Source organism: Canis lupus, chromosome 11 (genome assembly GCF_003254725.2).
Source record: "Canis lupus dingo isolate Sandy chromosome 11, ASM325472v2, whole genome shotgun sequence".
Taxonomy (NCBI): Eukaryota; Metazoa; Chordata; class Mammalia; order Carnivora; family Canidae; genus Canis; species Canis lupus.
Genome location: NC_064253.1, coordinates 5876218 through 5901055, shown reverse-complemented (window position 1 = coordinate 5901055; position 24838 = coordinate 5876218). Strand labels below are relative to the sequence as shown.

The 24838-nt window shown below is 42.0% G+C and overlaps 1 protein-coding gene across 1 annotated transcript in view; it reads right to left on the bottom strand.

The window, feature by feature from the left end:
- Positions 1 to 24838, bottom strand: part of LVRN (laeverin) — a 66371-nt gene extending 41533 nt beyond the window's left edge. The window contains exons 1-4 of the mRNA XM_025446705.3: positions 23986 to 24838; positions 5945 to 6087; positions 3919 to 4058; positions 320 to 446 (exon numbers count right to left, since the gene is read on the bottom strand). Of these exons, the coding sequence (XP_025302490.1) occupies positions 320 to 446; positions 3919 to 4058; positions 5945 to 6087; positions 23986 to 24683 (1108 nt within the window). The 5' untranslated portion in view covers positions 24684 to 24838. The remainder of the gene's footprint in view (positions 1 to 319; positions 447 to 3918; positions 4059 to 5944; positions 6088 to 23985) is intronic.

Genomic DNA, 24838 nt, shown 5'->3' with positions numbered 1-24838 from the left:
CAGACACATGGGAGGGGAAAGAACAGAACGTAAGAGAGGAAGCAGAGTCTGGAGGATGTGAGGCTGGCAACAAACACCCAGGAGGAACCTAAATCCTGAGAACACCTGCTGGGCACACAGCATTGTACAGAGAAATAGCAGACAGGCCTCTTCTGTGTTCAGGAAGGTATAGGACATAAGGCTGGCAGCCCACCCCCGCCTCCAAATAGCAGCTACATGGTGACAGTGGGTCCCTGGAGGCTCGGCTATGTAGCCTTTGACCTTAACCCAGGGCCTGCAGAATAGGAAACCAATTGCATTGGAAGGGAAGACGGTTTACCTGTTTTAGGAAGAGGGTAACTGATATTAAATAAATCTTCCAGAAAAGAGAAGATGGGACCTGTGATGTTCAAAGCGAAATCTGCATTTCCATTTGTGATGGCGTCTTTCCGGGCCCAGATGCGTATCTAAATCAAAACAAATAAGTGGTGATTAGGAAAAGCTGTAGCGACTTCGGGGACAAGCAGCCTGCTTGCTCCAGTTCCCTGAAACTCTAGAGTCAAAGTCTCAGCTTTTCAGAAGAAGCTACTACCAGATAAAATGTCGACAGGTGACCCTGAACACATTGGGGTTAGGGGTGCTGACCTCATGCAATCAAAAACCCACAGATAACTTTCAGCTACCCAAAAACTTAACTGCTAAGAGCCTGCTATTGGCCAGAAGCCTTACTGATCACGTGAACTTTTACTTAACACATATTTTGTGTGTGTATTATATACTGTTTCTCACAGTAAAGTAAGCTAGAGAAAAGAAGATGTCATTAAGAAAATTGTAGGAAGAGAAAAATACATTTACGAAACTCCGTGTGTAAATCCGTGTGTAAGTGGACCCGCTTGGTTCCAATCCGCATTGTTCAAGGGTCAATTCTAAATGTGTACATGCCCTGGAGAAAGTCCAGAGGCTATTTGCTAAGATATGAGCAGTGATTCTCTGGGAGGGTTGTTATTTCAATGTTTTACAGTAATGCAGGTAACTTTTGGAATTTAGGAATAATCCTTGGAGTAGTATCTACCCCCAAAGAAAACATAGACTGTCTTAGAGTAAAAGGGCATCGCAGACCTTTGCTTCCCTTTTTAGGACATATTTCCAATGTTCCAAAACAGAATTGTGCCGTTAGCAGATGTTACACAGTATGGTACATTGTACCTGTGTCCGAATTATGCAAATTGAAGACAGTTTCTCAATGTTTATTGATGCTAAGTTCATTAATAGTGCGATCTTGTTTTCAAAATTTGAAATAAGGTTAATTCCTGAATTTAAAAAAGTTCATCATAGCCTTATGATTTTGAACAAGTGAATTACATCCTCTGTTTATGACACTTCCGCTTTAGTAAGTATAAAGAAACCCCTGCCACGGTTTGTTAGTTTCATGTAACCAAGCTATTACTTGAGGCCTTGGGAATTTATTTCTGTGATTCTAGCAGCTAATTTGCTCTTGTTTTCATTAGTTCTTATTTTAATATGAAATCATTTTATATCCCACAACAATGCCATCAGAGCACTTTTTAATGGGGTTGCTAGTGTTAATGACAAAGAACATGCATGAAACTCAAGAGCCCTGAACAAAAGTTAGAAAATGAGGCAATTAAGGTAATTATCCTGATGTGAATCAAGTTGATTGGAGAAAGAGTTCCCTATAAAACATTAGAGAAAATGCTAGAAATGCAGACCAATGGTAGTTGCAGATTGGTGCCCTCCAAGAACACATTCACCTTGCTTTGCTTTTATTTCTGTGGGGAAACTTTGTCTTGAATTATGGGGATGTGGAATTACACGAGGTCTTTGGAATGCTCTCCTCTCACAGAATGCAACCACCTGTTCTTGAGGCCTCTGACCTCACTCTTTTCAGCCTCCCCCATGCTGGGGGGATTCAGCTCTGCCTCTGCACTACACTAACCCTCCCCACGTCTGGGTCTGACTCCAGAAGGCAATGCGAAGATTGCTACACTCGAAGCCAGCACCACTGAGTGGGAAAGAACACTATTCTAGTATTCAAGACTGATGAATTTTCACTGTAACATTTTGGAAAATAACTGAAACTTTGAATGTTCAACTTGGAGTTTCAAAAGCTCCTCCTATAAACTATCATTCTATAAGCCAAAGTGGAGGCCAGTGATGGAGATTTCAAGCTGTGTGGGAGGGAGCAGGGAGCCCCCAGCAGGGCAGCTGGGAACACTTTGGAGGTGCAGTCATTAAGTTCCTCCAAAACCACACCTAGCCCACCAGCATGCTCCTTTTTTAAAAAATTCAACTAGGCCACCAGTGTGTTCTTGTGATCCTCCTGGCACACAGTGGACCTCAATACCTAAGAGAAGAATATCTTTATACGTGCCTGTGTGTGCAAAGTTCTAGGCAAAAGATGTTATTTCCAACCTTAGTTTCATGTGTCCATGTTTATCCTCAAGTCAAGGATTAACTGCATTTTCAATTTCACTAAATTTTTATCTCTTACTTAACAAGCAATTGTTTGTGTAACCTGGATGCTCTTCCAAGAGCACATTCTGGTTCCCCCATAAAATATATGGTGGATTCCTTCCCTTTGTAGAGCAAAGCCAGAGCCAAATGCAGCATTCCACTGATAAGCTCATCCCAAATTTCAATTTGCTGGCTGAGAATGTCACTTTCTTAGGCATGTTCCATTTCCTCTTTGTTTCTATGGCAGGTAGTTTTCTTTTCAGGGCCATCTTTCACAAAGAAACAGACGTGACCCTTTTTATAAGACATGTCTGCTGTACAGCAGTGCTAAGAGCGGCAAGCCAGTTGAGCTGTGGGTGCTGACACCCCACCTCGAGTCACTCATTAGCTCCAGGGCCCACTCTTTCAAGCCAGGCCCCAAGCATGTGCTTCCGAATCATGCCCAAGGAGATTTCTCAGGAGATGCCGTGAATGTTTCTCTTGGCCTGTGTTCTAGCTCTCAATGTCAAGGATCTGCCCCTGATTCTCCGGGCTGGAGCCAACAGCTGAGGAAGATAAGCTGTGGTTTGCATGGAACACAGTACTATTAATTCAGCCTTCAGAAGAGTGGCTCTGAGTGATCCCCCCACCCTGGTGACAGACTTGGCTCCTCCACAGCCCCCCAATCCCCACAAGTCAATGGTACAAGCCTGGAAGATGTTGGGCCCAGGAGAGAGTCTCGGCCGGCAGTAGGGGTCTGATCTTCCTCAGCCCTGTGAAGTTGACGTGGCGAAAAAGAATGTGGCCTATAGGAGGGGTCTTCTCTCCCTCCACACTCCAGGCAAGGGAGTGAACCAGCATGTAAAGGATTGCCACAGTCTCCCCGATATTTTCCTCAGAATGAGGGCATAACTGGGTGAAGACGAGGTGCCTGGGCAGGCCCGAGCGCCTACTTCGGCCAAGTCTGGTAGGAGTGCCGCGTGCCTCAGAGTTCAGGAGGCCACCAGCACTGCTTCTGGATGGGGCAAGGCACGGCCCATAGGCACGACTTCTGTCACCGTGGTGGCTCCTAGCTGGTGTCCATGCTGGTGGGCTGTACTGGGCACTGGACACGTCGACTGTCACCCTCGCTTCAAGGCTGTGTTCACATCGTGGACTAAACAACAGGCACACCTGAGCTCTGAGGCACTAGTGTGGGAGCTTTTCCTCTTCCCTCATCACCTGAAAGGTGGCAAGAGCCCATGAAGAGGTGCTCCAAGTCCGCATTGGGTGCAGCCTTGCCACAGAAGCCCCTCCACAGAGCTGTGGGTAGAATGGTGGTGTCCCATCTGCAAAGCCACACTGAGAGGGTCAACGGGCTTGGAAAAGTCAAAGGGGCCACCAGGAGGTGACGATGGGATCCATAGGCCTAAGCCCTGGATGTGGCAAGAATGGATGATGCATCTGCAGCTCATACAGAGGCTATGGACAGTCTTCCTCACTCACCTGCTTGCCCCTTTCGGTTCTGTCGACATGATCATAGTCGCATATGGCAAACGCCACTAAGTAAGTTGGCATGGGGGGCGTGGTGGAAAAGGTGGTAATGGTCCACATGCTTCCATTCACATCTCTCTTGGTAGACTGACCTACAGAAATTGGTGTTAGTCCAAATCACTGTAAACCAAAGCAGGAATAGCTACCTTTAAAGTGACGTGTCAGGGCAACTGTCACCCAGCTACTTCCTCCCAGCCAGCCCCTAGAGTTTCCCAGTTTGGATTTCTCTATCTCCAACTTATCAAAACCACATTAAATGAAATAAGTCAGAGAAAGATGGCTACCATATGATTTCACTGATGGGTGAAATCGAAAAGGCAAAACACATGAACAAAACAAATAAAGAAAGAAACTGGAAACAGATGCATAAATGCAGAGAATAAAATGGTAGTTGCCAGTGGGGAGGGGGCCAGGAGGGTGGGCAAGAGATGTGAAAGAGATTAACAGCTGCAAACTCCTCGTTATAAAATCAATGCCATGCAGGGGCGCCTAGGTACCTCAGTCCATTGAGTGTCTGACTCTTGGTTGAAGCTCAGGTCATGATCTCAGGGTTGTGGGATCCAGCCCCACCTTGGGCTCTGTGCTCAGCAGGGAGCCTGCTTGAGATTCTCTCTCTGCCCCCACCCTGTCCCTCTCCCTGCGAGCGTGCTCTCTCTCTCTAAATAAATAATCTTAAAAAAAAATCAATGCCATGGGGATAGCATGTATGGCATAGAGAAGACTGTCATTAAGAGTCTTAATTTGGGGGGCGCCTGGGTGGCTCAGTCAGTTAAGCATCTGTCTTCAGCTCAGGTCATGATCCCAGGGTCCTGGGATTGAGTCCCACAGCCAGCTCCCTGCTCAGTGGGGAGCCTGCTTCTCATTCTCCCTCTGCCCTTTCCCTACTCAACCCCCCATTTGTGCTCTTTCTCTATCAAATAATAAATAAAATCTTTTTTTAAAAAAGATTTAACTTAACTTCATATGGTGACAGATGGTGACCACACTTATCACGGTGAGCACTATGTGATGTTACATAATTGTCGAATCACTATGACGTACATCTGAAACTAACATAATCTTGAATGTCAGCTATACTTCAGTTAAAAACAAACAAACAGCATTAGGAAGATCTAAGGACAGCATCTTTGCTTGGAATCAGTATCTTGAATAATAACTGATGGAGGGTCAAATCCATGGGCACTCTGAGGCCCACAACCCACCTCTTCTCTTTTCCATCTCCTGCTACTGTTTCCTGGACCAGTCCACCTCTCACAACCTCATCTAGAGCCTCCCAGGCCCATAGTAGGTCAAGGAAGTGCAATTTAGCCACTGTCAGGTTTTAGTGAAGTCTTCAGGGGAGGCAGGCTAGGTCTTTAAAGCTGAAGGCTAGGTATTTGACGTGAATTGGACTGGCATATATTAACAGGGAGTGGTGGGGACCACAGCAGACCCAGGTGGTGGGGTGGGTGGGTGGGGAGATGTCTGCAGGGGGCACCCTATAATGACTGTAACTACTGCAGTCACGAAGGAGCTGCATGCCCCGTGTTGTTAGATCTTCTAAGTTTACAAGGAAATAAAAATCGTGATTTTTATGAGAAATCTCTGGATTTTTGTAAGCTCAATCAAAAGGGAAAAAAAAATCATGTGAACCAAATGAAACACATCTGTCCACCAGATCCAGACTAGGTCTGCTAGTTTGTTATCACTAATGATCAATAGTGAAGGCCAAACTAGTGGACAGACAGGCTGCCAAGGGATAAGAACAATGTGATGTCCCCGGCTTCCAATGCAAAAAGAATCAGGATTTGCCATCTCCGAGATGCTGGTGCTGATACAGACCCCATGTGACTGTTCTCTCTAATTAAAATATATTGCCAACTCATTGCCTAGAAAAGCTATTAATATCAAAGCTATCACAGAGCTAAATATATACGCATATGCGCACATGCGTATAATTAATATACACATATATATGTTGACAGGAAATATTACTTACCTAGTTTTGGCATATTAGAAAGGGCCACATAGCTTGGATGATGAATAATTGTAATATTAAAAGTTGCCTTTAGAGCTGGCTCATCAAAACAAGGAAAAACACTTCTGGCAAATGTTGGTTCCATCTGAGATGCTAACAGGACCCTGCAATACATTTTTGGGGAAAAAAATCGATTTATTTTTATTTCAAATTGGTGGAAACAAAAAAAAAATATTGAGATGATGGCTTATAATTACATTCAGGAAGGAGCTAGAGTACTTCCCCTCATCTCTCTCACTGCCCTTCCAGTTAAAACACACACATTCCAATTCTCACCACACCTTGGGATTCTTGTAAGACCTTAAATACAAAAGACCCATTTAATTTTTGACCACAAAATACTATTTACTTCATTACATCATATGCCTTTAAAACCTTCTGCAAACAAAAGAGGAACAAATATAGCAAATATGCAATAACAGGCTTTTGTGAACCAAGTATTTTTTGAACTAGGATTACTTTTTGGGGAATGGATTATTTCTTTCATCCTCCACTGAACTGCAAGCAATGTCTGCTGAATAATGGCTTTTTCTCACATGTTCCCTCTTCTTCCTGGTTGAAAACTTAGAAAAAGTTTTATTCTACACACTTGGCGGGTGGTGGTGGTAAACCATCTAGGTTCATGCCAAATAAACCGAACAACTTTTATTTACACATGGGTAGATTTATCAAATCGCTATTGCTTCTCCCTCCATCTCCATGGAAAAACACAAAAAGTGACATTATCCCATGGTGCACTGGTGATTTATGGGGAAAAGTTTAGAGACAAGAGTGCCCTGGGCAAACAAGGAGATTATCAGGTTTATCCTCTGTAAACACAGCCTAAATCTGACAGGAAGTGGGTCCTAACTAACAACTTTCTTTTCAAAATAAACCTGTGGTCTCATTAAGAGTTGGAGACCTGGGACCCTGTTTTAGGATGACAATTGTGGATGCTAATTCTTTTTGTTCCCCTAAAGTCCTGAGACCTAGCATCCCTGATGCATTTACTCTTGGTTCAGGCCCAGCTCTTAGATAAATAGCCGGGGAAGTGAACAGGATGTGAGGGAGTATGGCCCCTCCATTACCATCACCCACCTCTGGGATCCCACCCCTGGGATTCCTCCTCCATCATGGTAGGATCCCCACTCTCACGAAAATCCACACACAGCCATCCGCATGCTCAAAAGCCAACCTGATGTGTTCATAACCTTGCTGTGACAAAACTGTCATTCTCAACAGGCCGGTTTTGCCCTATATGCTTCTTCCCACTTAACTTTGCTCTCAGATGCACGGACTGGAAGGCAGCTCATGAACTCTGACCTCAGCCACCTTGGCTGCAAGACTGTGCTCCATCTCCTGCTAACTGAGCAATCCTAACCAGGTCACATGTTCTTGCTGAGCCTCAGATTCCTCACTCAGAGAGTAATGGCACTTAATCAACCTTTTATTGCTACTTGAACTTTCCCATTATTAGTAACCAAATTTATCAATAAACAACCTTTGAATTTTCCTATATTCCTTTAACTCCTGCAGATTGCTCTTCATAGGGATGAACTGTAGAAGAATTCAAGGAGGGGTAAGTTCCAGGGTAGGGGTTGAGGGTTGGAACATCACCAATTACGGATGCATTTAGACATGTCTCAGAGATCACAGTTGACCACACGCTGCATACAAACCACATTTGTCTTCCTAATAAAGTTCAAACTACCAGGAGTTAGGGGTTACATCTTTTCTCTTCAATACCATTTATAATATTTGGCAAAAACATGGGTTCGTGGCAGTTGAGTAAGTATTTTCTCAGCTTTGGAGGTACTATAAAATAAAGGCAGCTTGATTTAATATATTTAAGAGAATACGAAGTATTTTTACAATATCTGTTGCACTGGCATTTGTTTTATAGTATTGGTTTCTGTCTTTAAAAGAACAGTGATAAAATAGAGAGGAGTCAAATAATTGACAATACATTGGAAAGAATACTGAGCAGGGAATTCATGACCTGTGTTTTTGCTCAGGATCTGCTGTGTTAACACAGTGATGTCACTGGGGAAGGTTTCCTGAAACTCTCTGGATATCCATTCCTATAAAATACAGGGATGGGACCAGATGATTTCCAAGTCCACTTAAACATCCAAAACTAATTCTAAAAGGGATAAAGACATCCAACAGAATGGAAAAAGGGGCCACCTAGACTGAATTGTCTAGGATTAGGAGAAACAGCCCTTCGGAAGCTCATGCTTGGCCTCCACGAGGTCCGTGAGACCTCTGAAATTGTAGGACATGCTGTACAAATGGTAATATATTAGCATGAAAGAGTATAACGCAGAGTGAAAAAGCACATCCAGTCTTATAAAACATGCTTACATATTTGGAAAGCCACCCCATCGCTATCGTGTCTGTCATAGAAACTATTGAAAGTAAAGTTGGGAACATCTCCACTGCCACGACTTCACAAAGCATATGAATCTCAAGGACACTGCAAGGTGAGAAGGAGAGAAAATCAGACTTTTCAGGGAAGTGGGAAAGTTTTATGCTCATCAAAAGGGGCTACTCTACCTCTGAAATGAAGAACACGCTATGTGTTAACTAATTGATTTTAAATTAAAAAGAAGTGGGGTGGTGGCTACAGTTTCAAAAAGGCTCAGAGACACCAGCTCAGAGTCACCACTTTAACAAACCAAATATCAAGCAAGTGCCTTCCCAGGCCATGATTCAGGCCCCTAGAGAAGTGAAATAAAAGAAACTCTTGGATTTTACTCAACTATTTCCCTCCCTGGTTTTATACAAACAAACAAAAAGGGAAAAATCTCTATAACACACAGCCTTCCTGGCTCACAGTCTTAACTACCAAGGTCAGGGCCAGCCAGCAGCACACACGATCTGGTTATGCCACATCTGGGAACTGAAGGCTGGTACTTATTTCCCTTCTCTCTCGGCTTTGGACTCAAGCAACCCTGTAAGGCTATTCTGACCTCAGAAAATAGAACCCTCTCCTCCCCTCAAACCTCACTGAAACATACTATTATGGTGCCTGTGAAGTCTGGGTTTAGAGCAGTCAGCTGGTGAGGGAGTTAATTTGGGAGAATATGTCTCGTAGTGGCTCAGTATTGCAAAGCCACTTTCCTGCCCTCTTGTACAGCCAGATGATCATAGACTTGCCACATTTTTGTGCCAGAAGAGGCCTGAGGGGCCAAGGCCATGTGATGTCCTTGGGGATCCATCTCCTGCCACATAAAAAATATCCCCTCACTAAGTTATTGCATCCCGAATTACTGTATGAACTCCGTATGCCTACAGCTCTTGCTAACAAGTGCTGAATAACACAACTGGCCAAGGGTTAAGTAAGACCTGAAAGTTGTCCCCTCAAGTTGTTTTTACATGACACACTCAGAAATCAAAATGTTTAGTAAAAATGGATGTTACACCACTGGTCTGTGGTTCAAGGCTTGGTCTATGAATCATGTTTGTTTATTACTTGTGTAATAGGATCTTAAAACTGAAGTTTCCACCAAGCAACAAAACACAATAGATGTACAATTTCAGAGAAAGGTGCCAAACCATGTTATGAAGATTTTCGAAGTAGATGGCCTCAAGAACCTGCAGACTTTTCATCTCCAACAAGAGATATATGAATAGGGGCGCCTGAGTGGCTCAGTTGGTTAAGCGTCTGCCTTCAGCTCAGGTCATGATCCCAGGGTACTAGGATCCACCCCTTTCCCCCCTTTAGTGTCTGGCTTCCTGATCAGCAGGGAGTCTGCTTCTTCCTTTCCCTCTCTCCCTTCCCCCTCTGCTTGTGCTCACCCTTTCTCTCTCTCTCTCTCTTTCTCTCAAATAAATAAAATCTTTTAAAAAAATGATATATGGAAGGAAGGTCAGGGAATGGAGATGAGAAGAGGGATATCTCAGAGGGGAGTGGTGTAGTTTAGCGAAGCTCCCTGATCTCAGGGGTGCTGGAAGGAGGGCAACCCCTGACCAGGGTGAGCCAGAGGGGGTGAAGATCCGTCTGAGAGCAGAAGTATTATCCTGAGACTGAGAGACTTAGAGGCTGGTACCCAGCTTCCTGTTGAGGAAGCTGCAATTGACACTGGTGGGAGTCTAATTCCTACCAGGTAGGAATCTGAAAGGCAGGAGAGCTGATGGCTTCAGAGCAGTATCAGAGGAAGAGTGCTACAGCCTTGGGACCCACAGCAGCCCTAGGTCAGGGATGTACGAGTGTTCCTTGGACGAGCTGTGGGCCCCGAGGCACATAGTGAGCCATATGGGGACTGATTTGGGTTCTGTCCAAGAGGGCCACCTGCAGGAAGCTGCAGATGGTCTACTGCATGTCCGGGGGCTGAAGAAGGAGTCACTAACAACCATTGGAACAGAGACATAGAGGAAGCAGGCTTGCAGGGTCAAGGAAATTGTAAGAGAAAGAGAAGCAGTGAGAAAATGACATCTCAAGGGAAAAATGGCAAGAGCAGTGGCTTAGGCAAGAGCTGCCCTACGTGGCACCTCTCCCTGTCTCCCCTAGCCCCGCCGGACCTGGTGGGGGTGTGATAGCAGCTCTCAAGGTGGAAGGGGGATGTTGACTAGAACCATGAGGTGGACAAATGGAAGCACCACTGTCCTTTCCCTTGCTGCAGGCTGCTAACCTGAAGCTCACCCAGCTTGGGGAAGTGAGCTTGCAGGAAGAACTAGGGAGATTTAACAGCAATTAAGTTCAAGGCTTTTAGCATGACACAGGACTGGATTCTCTAATTTTTGCATCAGGACAGTGTTTGTGACTTAGTGGACATAGATCATCTGTCACCTAAGAATGAGCAGTAAATTATGGGCTGCTAGAGTATTTATGCAGGAGCAGGAAAGATGATCTCAGAAACTAAATTGTGGAAGGACAGTGGAAGAAACGCAGTTGCACTTTTACTCAACTATGAGGTGTGCTTTTTCAATAGGCTAGTACACTTGTTTTCAAAAGATACGGGATCGAAATCTTTGATGAGCAAGACCACCCCCTAGAGAAGATGGCTCAGCCACATGAAACATATGGGTTTGACACCCCTATAGGATAATGAAATGGCCTGTTTTCTCTGTGACACCAATGACATCATGTACTTGGCATTTGAGGTCACTGACTTTGTTTTGATATTTCTAAATTCTTTCCTAATATTGCTCAAATTTCTCTCTTGTGTGTCATACTCTGAGGATTGTGCCAGAATTCCTAGCATAAACAGCAAATGGAAGGAAGTCCTTTGCAATTCTCTGTTCACTCTTACTACACCTGCACACAGCGATTGATTTTGAGCATACTGATCTCCCCTTAATTTGTCTCAGACAAAGATCCTAATTTTTTCCAGCCATTTCACACTAGCCACCCTCATCCTTTGATTATCCTATTCTCATTTCTCTGAAGACCTCCCTTTTCTGTCTTATATTTTATAAAGGACATGGCATGATCAGAAAAGCAGGACATATTCCTAAAGGACACTGTGAACAAGAATGGGATTATACATTCTTTCATTGACTTTCAAAAGTAGAAGAAAAATGGAGAGTCCCACCATCTTAATTTATAGAGGTGAAAGCTAATGCCCTGGGAATTTATACAACTGGTTAGAAAACAGGTAAGTGACCGAGGTAGTACCAGAACCAGGGCTTCAGCGCTCCAGCCTGTGGTCCTTTCCAGCTACCTTTCCTGGGGTCTTTTTATGTGCTTTGTGGAATATAATGTAATAAAAACCATAAGCCAACTAAGATATCATGAAGAAGACTGAGGATTAACTTTATAATTAATAACATTTCCAAATCTAGAGATGACTTCTATTTTCTACCCTGATGGAGTAACATAGGCTAGCATTAGCCTTCTGTTGGAAACAACTAAAAACCCTTATAAAATATATGGAACAGCTGTCTCCAGACATTAGATAACAGGAAGCACAGGGCTGTGATTCCCAAGAGAAGAGAACAAATGAGGTGAACTCTACAAGCACCCTGTTTACCTGGAAGCAATTTCTCAACTGTAGCTCAGGTGGAGGGAACAGAAACTGAGTTCAGTGGTCTCAGTGAGTTGAGGAGACTATGACTGATGCCCAGGGAGATCTAGATAGCTAAAATCTGCAGGGTAGAAATCCAGAAATCTGCATAGAATCCACTCCCCTCCCCAACCCTGCCCCTGCTGCTGAGTCTTTGTTCAAATATTAATCTGCACTTTAGGAGGTCAAGCAAAGAAATGCTGTGGGGGAAGGAAAGAACAGCTACCACGGAAAGGAGAGCTGAACAATTCCTAGAGCTCACACAGTGCTGGGAGTTGTTCAAATTCCCCCAAGCCAAAGTATAGAAATCTCCAGAAGAGGGCAGCCTGGGTGGCTCAGTGGTTTAGTGCCGCCTTCTGCCCAGGGCGTGATCCTAGAGACCGAGGATTGAGGCCTGCGTCAGGCTCCCTGCATAGAGCCTGCTTCTCCCTCTGCCTGTGTCTCTACCTCTCTTTGTCTCTCTCTGTGTCTCTCATGAATAAATAAATAAAATCTTTAAAAAAAAAAAAAAAGAAAAAGAAAAAAGAAAGAAAGAAAGAAAAAGGAATCTCCAGAATAAATGGAATTTTTAAAAGACACCAGGAAGGTAATGCCTGAGCAATGGGCTAATGTAGCCCTAGAGTAAAGGCAACTTTTGATCCTCTCTCAAGGAACTTAAACACAAGCCATGGGAGATCAAACAAGAATCGAGAAGGTCACCAAATAGCTTATGTACCTACCCAGAGAAGACCAGCGTTCATTAAAGCAATGTAACAAAATATAGCATTCAGCAACATAAACTTTGAAATATGAGGCATTCAATAAAAAAATGAGAAATGCCCAAATATTTGGAAATCAAATAGCGAAGTTCTAAATAACCTATAAGTCAAAGAAGAAGTCAAAAAGGAAATTGTGAAGTATGTTGAACTGAATGAAAAATTTAAAAACAATATGACATTATTTGAAAGTTTATACCACTAAGCACTTATGTTAGAGAAGAAAAAAATATCTTAAATCAATCACCTTGTGCCTGCCTGGAGAAAATAGAAAAAGAAAAAGAGGCACACCTGGGTGGCTGTTGGTTTAGCATCTGACTCTTGATTTTGGCTTAAGTCATGATCTCAGGGTTGTGAGATCACTGTGCTCTGCACTCAGCAATGAAATCTGCTTGTCATTCTTTCTCTCCCTCTCTCTCTGCCCCTCCCCATCCTGCATGTACTCTCTCTCTAAAATAAATAAATACATCTTCAAAAAAGAAAGTAGAAAAAAAAGAAAGGAAATAATAAAGAATAATACATAAAGCATTGAAGTGAAAAACAATAGAGAAGATCAGAAACAAAAAATTGGTTCTACAAGAAGATTAATAATGTAGGCAAATCTCAAGGTAGACTGATCACACTTATTGTCTATCAAAAATGGAAGATATTTTGGAGAACCTCACCCTTTTAACTTAAAAAAACCTGAAGACTCTAGAGTATATGCAACTGGCTAGATAGTAAGTGGCAGAGATGATATAAAAACCAGGGCTTAAGCTCTCAAAAGAGAGAAGATACAAATGATCAATGTCAGGAATGAGAGAGGTGATATCACAACAGTTTCTATAGATATTAAAATAATAATAAAGAAATATTTTGAAAAACACTAATTATACTTAAATTTGACAACTTGGATTAAATGGGCAAATTCCTTGAAAGACCAAAACTACTAAAACTTGCTCATGAAGAAATAGATAACCAAAATAGCCCTTTATTCATTAAAGAAATTTAATTATAGTTAAAAAACATCTCACAAAAAAAAAAAAAAAACCTCCAGCCCCACATCGCTTCATTAGTGAAAGTCAACCAAGAATTTAAGGAAGAATTAATGCCAATTCCATATACATTTTTCCAAAAACTTAAAAAAATAAAAACTTCTAAATTTATCATTTGAAGCCAGTGTTACTCTGATACCAAAACAAGACAAAGAAAAAGAAAACCCATGAACATGAATACAAAAGTTAAAAACAAAATTTTAGTATATCAAATGCAACAAACACAAAAAAGGATAATACATCAAGTGGGATTTATCTTCCAAATACAATGTTAATTTATCATTAGAAAATCAATCAATGTAATTGACCATAGTAATAGACTAAAAAAGAAAAACCACACGATCATCTCAATAGATGCAGAAAAAGCATTTGGCAAAATCTGGCATCCAATCTGATAAAAATTCTCAGAAAATTAGAAATCAGAAGGTAACTTCCTCAATCTACAAAAGGGTGGAGAAGGAGGAAAAGGAGGAGTTGGGGAGGAAGAAGAGAAAAAGGAGGGAGGAAGAGGAAGAAGAGGAAGAAGAAGAAGAAGAAGAAAAACGACAGGAAAAAAATCATAATTAACAGTGCAAGACTGAAAGCTTTCACTTTAAGGAACAAACAAGGATATCTGTACTTAACCACTTTTATCCAACACTGTAATAGAGGGTGTAGACATGGATGTAAAGCAAAGAAAAGAAAGAAAAGGCACCTAAAGTAACAAAGTAAAACTGTCTTTATCTGAAACAGTATGATCACTTACGTAGAAAATTCAACAATAAGAAAATGAACAAACAACAAAAATGGGCAAAAGAGTTTTAACAGATGCTTCACTAAGATGCATGGATGGCAAGTAAGTATAGGAAATGATGCACAATATTAGTCATTAGGAAAATATGAATTAAAACTGCAATGAGAATCGTCTATTAGAATGGTTAAAATGAAAAAGCCTAGCAGTAATACCAAATGTTGCTGAGAATAAACAACTAGAATTCTCCAATAATATCGATGAAAATATCAAATCCTCAAAATATTTGGAAAACAATTTTATAATTTCTTAGGAAATTAAACACTTACTTTCTAGATTTTCTAACCATCCCACTCCTCTAGTTGTTTACTTAAGAGAAATGAATTCATACAAAGAATTAATACACAGACTTATACATGAATATTTATAGAAGCTTTGTTTATAATAGTCCAAGGAATCTACAAAAAAATTCCTAGATCTAGTAAGTGAGATGAGCAAGTCATGGGTTACAAGATAAACATATAAAATTCAGTATTTCTAGATAGTAGCAACAAATACATGAAAATTAAAATTAAAAATACAAAACCATTTACAATTGCTCAAATAAAATTAAATGCTAATGGGTTAGATTTGGTTTGAATTTCCCAACTTGACCTTGGACCAGGAAATCCAAAGCACTCTATCTATTGGTAGAGTATAGGACTTGTATGGTAAAAACAACAAAATGCTGATGAAACAAATCAAAGATCTAAATAAATGTACATACGTTCTATATTCACAGATTGGCAGAACATAGTGAGAAAGGCATAAAAGGAGAAGACAAAAATAGGAACAAAGAACAATGGTAATAAATAGAAAACAATAATGCACATGATAAATATTAATTCAACATATCAAAACTAAGATCAGAAATGAAAGAGGATTCATCAGTATAGATTCCATGAACATTAAAAAGATAATAAGGAGTACTATGAACTAGTCTATGTTCACAAATTTGATAATCTAGATAAAATGCACTAATTGCTTAAAAGACATAATCTGTCAGAACACCCAGAAGACACAACCTGAATAACCCTCTATTTTAAAAATTGAATCAATAGTTAATAACCTTCCAAAATGGAAAGCACAAGACCTAGGTGGATTCACTGGTAAATTCTACCAAACACTTAAGGAACAAAAGATACCAATTCTCTACCATCTCTTTCAGAGGATAAAGGCGGGGAAATAATCCCTGACACATTCTGTGAGGACAGCATTACCCCAAAACCAAAACCTGACAAAGACATTACAAAAACAAGAAAACTATAGACCAATATCCCTCATGAACACAGATGCAAAAATTCTCAACAAAATATTAGCACATCAAATTCAACAATGTATAAAAAGAAATGTACTCCACAAGCAAGTGGGGCTTATCTCAGATATACAAGACTGGTTCAACATCTGAAAACTAATTAGTGTAATCCATCACATCTAAATAAGAAAAATCACATGATCTTATCAATAGATGCAGAAAAAGCATTTGCCAAAATCCAATATTTATTCATGATAAAAATTCTCAGTAAAATAGGAATAGAGGGAAGCTTCTCTATCCTGAAAAAGATTATGAAAAATCTACAGCTAAACTTCATACTTAATGATGAGAACTGAAAACTTTCCCACTAAGGTCAGATACAAGGCAAGAAGGTTCCCTCTCACCATTCCTCTTTAACATTATGCTGGAAGTCCTTACTAATGTAGTATGTCAAGAGAAGGAAATAAAAGATGTATAGATTGGGAAGAAAGAAACAAAACACTCTTTAGTCAAGATGACATGATGGTCTATGTAGAAAATTCAAAAGAATTGACCAAAAAACTCCTGGAACTAATAAACAATTATAGTAAGTTTTATTTATACAAGACTAATATAGAAAAGTCAATTGTTTTCCTACATGCCAACAATTAACAAGTGAAATTTGAAATTAAAAACACAATACCATTTATATTAGCACCCCCCAAAATGAAATACTTAAGTATAGATCTAACAAAATGTGTACAAGATATATATGAAGAAAAGTAGACAGCTTTGATGAATGAAATTTTAAAGACAACTAAATAAATGGAGATATATTCCATGTTTGTGGACAGGTAGAGTCATGTTATCAAGATGTCAGTTCTTTCCAACTTGGTCTGTAAATTCAATGCAATCCCAATAAAAATCCCAGCAAGTTAAGTTTGTGGATATCAACAAACCAGTTTATATGGAGAAGCAAAAGTTTATATATGGAGAGACAACTAGACCCAGAATACCCTACACAATATTGAAAGAGAAGAACAAACTTGGAAGATTGATACTACTTGCCTTCAAGACTTCCTGTAAAACTATGGTAATCAAAAGAGTGTGATATTGGTGAAGAATAGACAAATGGATCAATGGAACAGAACAGAGATTCCAGAAAGAGACCCATATAAATACAGTCAACTGAATTTTGACAGAGGAGAAAAGGCAATGCAATGGAGTAATGATAGTCTCTTCAACAAACATTGCTGGAACTACTAGACATCCACATGAAAAAAAATTGAATCTAGACACCAACCTTATACCCTTCACAAAATGTAACTTATAATGGGTCAAATAAACTCACAATAGGTCACTTTAAAATATAAAACTCAAAAATATAAAATTCCTACAGGAAAACATAGGAGAAAACTTCAATGACCTTGAGTATGGTGATATCTTTTTAGACACTACACTAAAGGCATGATCCGTGACAGAAATAATTGATAAAGTGGACTTCTTTAAAACTGAAAACCTCTGGGATGCCTGGGTGGCTCAGTGGTTGAGTGTCTGCCTTGGGCTCAGGACGGGATCTCAGGGTCCTGGAATTGAGTTCCGCATCAGGCTCCCTGTGGGAAGCCTGCTTCTCCCTCTGCCTGTGTCTCTGCCTCTCTCTCCATGTCTCTCATGAATAAATAAATAAAATCTTTAAAAACAAAAACAAAAAACGGAAGAGACTCCTAACTCCTAACTCTGGGAAATAAAAGGTTGCAGAAGGGAAGGTGGGTGGAGGGATGGGGTAACTGGGTGACAGGTACTGAGGAGGGCACTTGATGGGATGAGCACTGGGTGTTATACTATATGTTGGCAAATCGAATTTAAATTTAAAGAAATGTAAAAAAGAAACCAACAAACAAAAAACCCTGAAAACTTCTGCTCTGTAAAAAATAGTATAAAGACAATGAGAAGACAAGCCACAGACCGGGAGAAAATATTTGCAAAAGACATATCTGATATCCAAAATATACAAAGAACTTTTAAAACTCAGCAATAAGAAAACAAGCAATTCAACTGAAAGATAGGTCAAAACCTCAACAGACAACTCACCAAAGAAATTATACAGATGGCAATTATACAGGTATTATATTTACATGTATAATATATACTGTATTATATGATATATAATATATAATAAATATTATATTAACATATAATACATATTATGTATATTATACTATATATTCAATTATACAGATATTAAAAAGTGCTCCACATCATATGTCATCAGGGAAATGCAAATTAAAACAACAATAAGGAAAAAACAACAACAACAATAAGATACCACCGAACACCTATTAGAATGGCCAAAGTCCAGAACACTGACAACACCAAATGCTAGTGAGGATGTGGAGCAACAGGCACTCTCATACATTGTTGGTGGGAATACAAAATAGTATAGCCACTTTGAAAGACAGTTTCGTGGTTTCTTATAAAACTAAGCATATTCTTACCATATGACTCAGCAATTAGGCTTTTCTTTTATCTAAGAAGTAAAAGTTTATGTCTACACAAGTTTATATCTATGCAGAATCTGCACAAAGAATTTAGAAGACCTTTTTTCATAATTGCCAAAACTTGGAAGCAACTAAGATGTTTTTCAGTAGGTAAATAGATAAGTAAAAAATAAATAAATAAAATAAAATAAAATAGATAAGTAAACTAGGGTACACCCAGACAAAGAAATATTACTTAGTGCTGAAAAGAAATGATCAAGACATGAGAAGACATGAAGGAATCTTAAATGCATATTACCAAGTTAAAGAAGCCAGATCTGAAAAGGCTATGTACCTATAGTAGGATTCCAAATATAAGATATTCTAGAAAAGGCAAAACTATAGAGACAAGAAGATCAATGACTGGGGCAGGGATGAATAGGCAAATAACAGGATTTTTAGGTCAGTTAAAATACTCTGTATGATAGTAGAATGATAGATGTATCTCATTATACATTTGTCCAAACACGTAGAATGTACAACACCAAGAGCGAGCCCTAAGGTAAACTATGGGCTTTGAGGAATCATGATGTGTCAATATAGGTTCATCTTTGGTTAAAAACATGTATCAAGGTGCTGGGTGGCTCAGTGGTTGAGCATCTGCCTTTGGCTCATGGTGTGATCCTGGGGTCTTGAGATCGAGTCCTACATCAGGCTCCCCACAGGGAGCCTGCTCCTCCCTCTGCCTGTGTCTCTACCTGTCTCTGTGTCTCTCATGAATAGATAAATAAAATCTATTTTAAAAAATGTATCATTCTGGTGAGCAATGTCCATAATGGGTGATGCCATACATGTGCAGGTGCAGGGGCTATTTGGAAAATCTCTGTACCACCCTCTAATTTGGTTTTAAACATAAAACTACTCTAAAATAGTCTTTTTAAGAAAGAATTCCAAGACATGATACCAAAAGCATGGCCTATTTAAAAAATTGAAATTGGGGTGCCTGGGTGGCTAAGTCGGTTAAGCATCTGCCTTCAGCTCAGGTCAGAATCCCAGAGTCCTGGGTTTGAGTCCCACATTGACCTCCTTGCTCAGCAGGGAGTCTGCTTCTCCCTCTCCCTCTGCCCCTTCCTCTGCTTGTGCTCTCTTTCTCTCAAATAAATAAATAAAATATTTTAAAAATGTGATAAATTGGAAAAAATAAAATTAAATAAATAATTGATAAATTGGACTTTATTAAAATTCAAAATTTTTGCTCCCTGAAAGACCTTATTAAAAGCATGAAAAAACAAGCTACAAACTAGGAGAACCTATTTGTAAACCATATGTCTCAATAAACTCCAATCTGGAATATATCATGAACTCTCAGGACTCAATGGCAAAAAGAACAATTCAACTGGAAAATGGGCAAAAGACATGAGAAGACATTTCAACAAGGGTGATATACAGATGCCAAATAAGCATAAGAAGATGCTGAACATCATTAGCCACTAGAAAAATGCAAATTAAGTGAGGGCCAGTGGCACAATGGATAACATGTCTGACTATGGATCAGAAAAATGCAAAGGAAGAGCACAATGAGATATCACTATATGCTCATCATGACAGCTAAAAAAGAAAACAGTGGTAAAAGCAAATGGTGCCTGAGATGCAGAGAAACTATCATTGATACAGTGTTGGTGGGAATGTAAACTAGTACAGATGCTTTGGGAAACAAGTTAGCATTTTCTTTTCTTTTTTTTTTTTTTTAAGTTAGCAGTTTCTTAAAAACAGAACATGAAACAACTGTATGACCCACCACTTACTCTCTTGGGCATTTATTCCAGAAAAATGAAAACTCATGTTCAACCAAACACTCATACACAATTGCTCTCAAAAGCTTTATTTGTAATAGACGAAAACTGGAAACAACAAAATGTCCCCATTTATCAGTGACTTCCCACTCCCCCAGTTCCTAACAACCAGCACTGTACTTTCTATTTCTGAATCTGACTACTCTAGGTGGTAGTTAAGTAGTTAAATACAGTCTCCTCAGAGTTCATCTATGTTGTAGCATGTGTCAGAATCTTCTTATTTTTTTTTTTTTTTAGATAGGCTCAATGCCCAGCAGGGAGCCCAATCTAGGGCTCAAACTCAAAACCCTGAGATCAAGACCTGAGTGGAGATTAAGAGCTGGCCACTTAACCGACTGAGCCACCGAGGTGCCCCAGAACACATCCTTCCTTTTTAAGGCTGAATAATATTCCCTTGTATGTATAAACCACATTTTGTTTATCCATTCATCCATCAGTGAGCATGCATTGCTTCCACCTTGTGACTATTATGACTAATGTTACCATGAACACGAGTGGACTGATCTGCAATTTTTGAGGGTGTGCCCCCAAAACTTTGATAAATTCCTCTGGTGATTCTCATATACATTAAAGATTTGTGAACCACTACTCTAATTCAGGATTTCCCCAAGTATAGAGGGAGAGGGATTTGAGGTAGCTCTTGGACACCCTATTACGTAGATCTGACTCACATATGAGATAGTCTTTTTTCCAATTCTATTAATCATTCTGGTAAAGTCAAGAGCAAATCTTGGTTTGGTGTTATTTATCTTCAACATCTAATTCTAATTACTCTTTTTAACAAAGAGACAGTAGCCCTAGATTCAGAGCCTTCGGATCCTTCAGCAGACCATCGTTAACAGGGGAACTTAGTAACATCGTTTTTCCATTGTATTGGACCGTACAGCATCATGACTCTCAGCTCTCATCAGGGCTCCAAATGGTTTCCCATTTATGATGTAGAGTCGCTTTTTAACAAACCTACTTAATATTTTTGTTTAAATTGAGCGATATTTTTTAGCAAAAAATACAGCCAGAGGCATGTGAATATGGCAAAACCTTCCAGGTTGATGTGCCAGAGAATGAAGTCTGCGAAACACTGTTTTGAGGAACATTAACATTTGGATTTTGCCCTCAATTTTCTACACATGGAATGAGAGAAGCAGACACTGACACACAGCAGCACAATCTAAAGCATCCAGTAAATGTCTCCTATATGGCAGAAGGGCAGAAGTGTGATGGTACCAGCCAAGTGGAGAAAGGCAGAGAACAGACAGGAAGCATCCCCAGCAACCTCTGAAGCTAGAAAATTGTAAAGCCTTAAAAGTGTGAGATAGGGATGCTTTTTGTATTTTCTAGAATGAGTTTCTTCTTCTTCTTCTTCTTCTTCTTCTTCTTCTTCTTCTTCTTCTTCTTCTTCTTCCTCTTCCTCTTCCTCTTCTTCCTCCTCCTCCTCCTCCTCCTCCTCCTCCTCCTCCTCCTCCTCCTCCTCCTCCTCTCCTCCTCCTTCTTCTTCTTCTTCTTCTTCTTCTTCTTCTTCTTCTTCTTTTCCTTAGTGTTGAGTAAAATTATTTAAAAACTTCAGCCTGTCCAGACCATGATAAGGGGTCACCAAAGAAGAGACGTAAACCTGTTCCAACTGCTGGCCGCTGGCATCAGAGACAGGGCAAGAAAAATGTGAAATCTGTAGGCAGCTTCTCCCCAGGTGCGAATCTCCTCCTGAGGCTCACATCTTCCAGGAACGTGGCAGGTGCAGTGTTTCAATAGCAAGAGGCTGCTCCTGACAATTACACACCAAGCTAATGAGATAGTGACCACTGCACAGCTTGTGCATTAATTTCTCATCAATTCTCACAACACTCTAAAGGTTGACACTTGTGTCTATTCCTTGAATGAAGGAATCAACTCAGAGACATGCAGGGCCTGACTCAAGTCACACAGCTCAAACTCAGGCCTGGTCGGGCTTTCAAAATCAGCTTCACCACACTTGTCATTTTGTCCACATTCTTGGTGACCTTGGCGTCAGGCTCAATGGGAGGTTTCTTTCTCTTGTGGTTTCCCAAGCAGAGACCCAGAAGAGCACTTTCAAAGCAACAGCTCCTGCAAAGACGTCCTAAGTCTGGAACACTACATTGGCCTCTGAACATCTGTGGGACTTTATTAGGATTTCTGCTTGTTTGAATTTTAAAGTTCTCAAAATATGGTTTCTAGTTACCACTGGAGTTGGCAACACAACAGAAAAATGGAAAGGGAATTTCATTTCCCATATTTGCTAGGGCAGTTTATCCAGGCTACGGCCTCATTAAGAGGGAAGAGATGGGTTAGCAGTCGAAGATGTACTGACCCACAGCAGAAACTACTGCCCCATGTGCATTCAGTGTCCTTTTTTTTCCCCTCCTGAAAAATCTTGCACTCTAAACCACACGCACAGTAATTGCAAAACGTTCCCAGTGCCCTCCAGTCTGGTAACACATCACCTTGATGAGAAAATTTTCAAAACTATATTTTCAAGCTTTGATGCATTTTTGAAAGGAAAAAAAAAGAGCATATAGTCCTTAAACAAAAGTTACAGATTACACATCCACTAAGGCAGCTTATTAAACTTATTTTAAAAGCCTTGAAGTTTTGAAAATAATGCCAGAGATGATTTAGTGTGTGTGTGTGTGGGTGGGAGGGTAATTTAGTAGGTTTCTTTGCATTTGAGAACATTGTCTCTAATAATAAAAGGCAAAGTACACCCAATTGTGTAAACCGCAAATGCTCCACCAGTGTATGCAAAAAAAGAGCGCCAGTTTGAAGAAAGACCTTTTTGGTATCTTTCACATAAAGTATTTCCCTGGCGCTCGCCTGAGGTGGGTCAGTAACATGGTCACAGAGCGTGGAAAAAGGCAGTTCCTGAGCTGGAAACACTCCGTGTGGAAAACATTATCCCAAATGAGTGTAAAGAGAACACATGTATGCTACGTAAGCTTGCAAACTCAGAGGGGGAGGTTTCTTTTCACCGCTATTTATTATTATTATTATTATTATTATTATTATTATTATTATTATATTTATATTTAGTTTTTTTAAATTTTTACTTTTTTCCCAGCGAAAGAAATCCCAAAAGCGCCGGCTGGTGATACTAGGCAGGGCAGTTGCTTAGTATCAGAGGGGAGGGGTCGGGAAAGCTGCGGGTCACCCCAAAACCAGACTCCAGGCAGGGGATGGGAGGGGATGAGTTAAAGGGGATCCTTAAGTGTTGGAGAACTTCAGCAAGGAGAAAAAAATATATATGAGAACAGCACCGACGTGAGTCTATTTGTTGCAAGAACAGCTGCTCCGGAGCGCTAGGGCCGAGGAAAGAGACGGAGCAGCCAGCTGAGCGCTGGGGCACGCTCCGGAGGGAACGCAGGGAACTGCGGGGGCGCAAGAGTGCGACAGCCCGGGGCTTCTTTCCAACTTTAACACCCAGAAATCCCCCTCTGATCTTGTTAAAACTCAGGTTCTGATCCTTTGGTCCAGGGCGGGGAATTTGCATTTCCAAGGAATTCCCAGACGTACCGCTCCTGCCGGTTCGCGGACCAAGCCAGGGATTGCTCCCGCTGGTGAAGCAACCTTGGATTAGGGCAAAGGTGGGGCGGGGCAGGGGGGCTTTCTGGGGACGGCGGTGAACTTCTAGGGTAGCAACAAACTGGAGGATGGGCAGGGACAGCGCTAAAAAGTGGCCAGAGGACGGACCACGGACGGTCTGTCGCCTTGATCACAAGCAGGGGTTCTGAAGGGAAGGGAGGAAGGAGGCGCCCTCCTTTGCGTCTACAGGAGGGCGTCGCGGGTGACGGGGGCTTTGGGGGAAGGGCAGGAGACGCGCACCTGGACGCAGGTAGGCGGCTGGACTCTCAGCCAGAGCGGGGGCCCGGCCGGCCTGCCCTTACCTGCGCTCGCCCTGGTCCGTGTAGACGTTGAAGAAGAGTCCCTCCCTGAGGTCCTGGTACACCAGGCTAGAGAAGCTGAGCTGCAGCTCATAGCGGCTGCCGGGCTGCAGGGTCCCGCCGAGCTCCAGCACCATGTACTGCATGTCGGAGGCGAACCACACGTCGTCCACGGGCACGCGGCCCACCGTGCGGTCTTCCGCGCCGGAGGGGAGAGGACCCCGCACCTCCGCCCGCTCACAGTCCAGGAAGAGGCTGTGCAGCAGCAGCCGCGCGGTGGCCACCGTGCAGCGCACCGTGATGTTCACGCGGCCGGTGAAGGTCAACGTCGAAGCCCAGGACTCGTTTGGCCGCAGCCGGGGCCACAGCTCCAGCTCGTAGTGCAGCGGCACGAGCCAGGGCGGCAGGCGCAGCTGGTCCCAGGGCCCCGGGGGTCGCCAGGTGCCCGGGGCGGCCGTCCCCGCGGGCTCACGACTGGGGCGGGTCTGCCCGGTGGCCAGAGGCTGCCCCGGCGAGCGGGTCGGGGAGGGCGCGGCGTCCGGGCGCCCGCAGTGGCGGAGCTCCGACGGCGGGAGGCGCGCGCAGCGGCCGTACAGGGCGGCGAGCACCAGCAGCGCCAGCAGGAGCGCGGCCGCCAGCCCCGCCAGCAGCAGGGCCACCGCGCGGCTCACGTAGAAGCCGGAGCTGGAAGGGGGCCCCATGGCTGGGCCCCCGGCGAGCGCGAGCCGAGCGCCGCCGGCAGACGGCAGCAAGCCTCGACCGGGGTGCGAGTGATGGGACCCCCGCTCTTCCTCTGTGCCGTCCCTCCTCCCTGTCTCCTCCTTGCCTCGAGGAGCTCGGGAGACAGGAGCGAGCG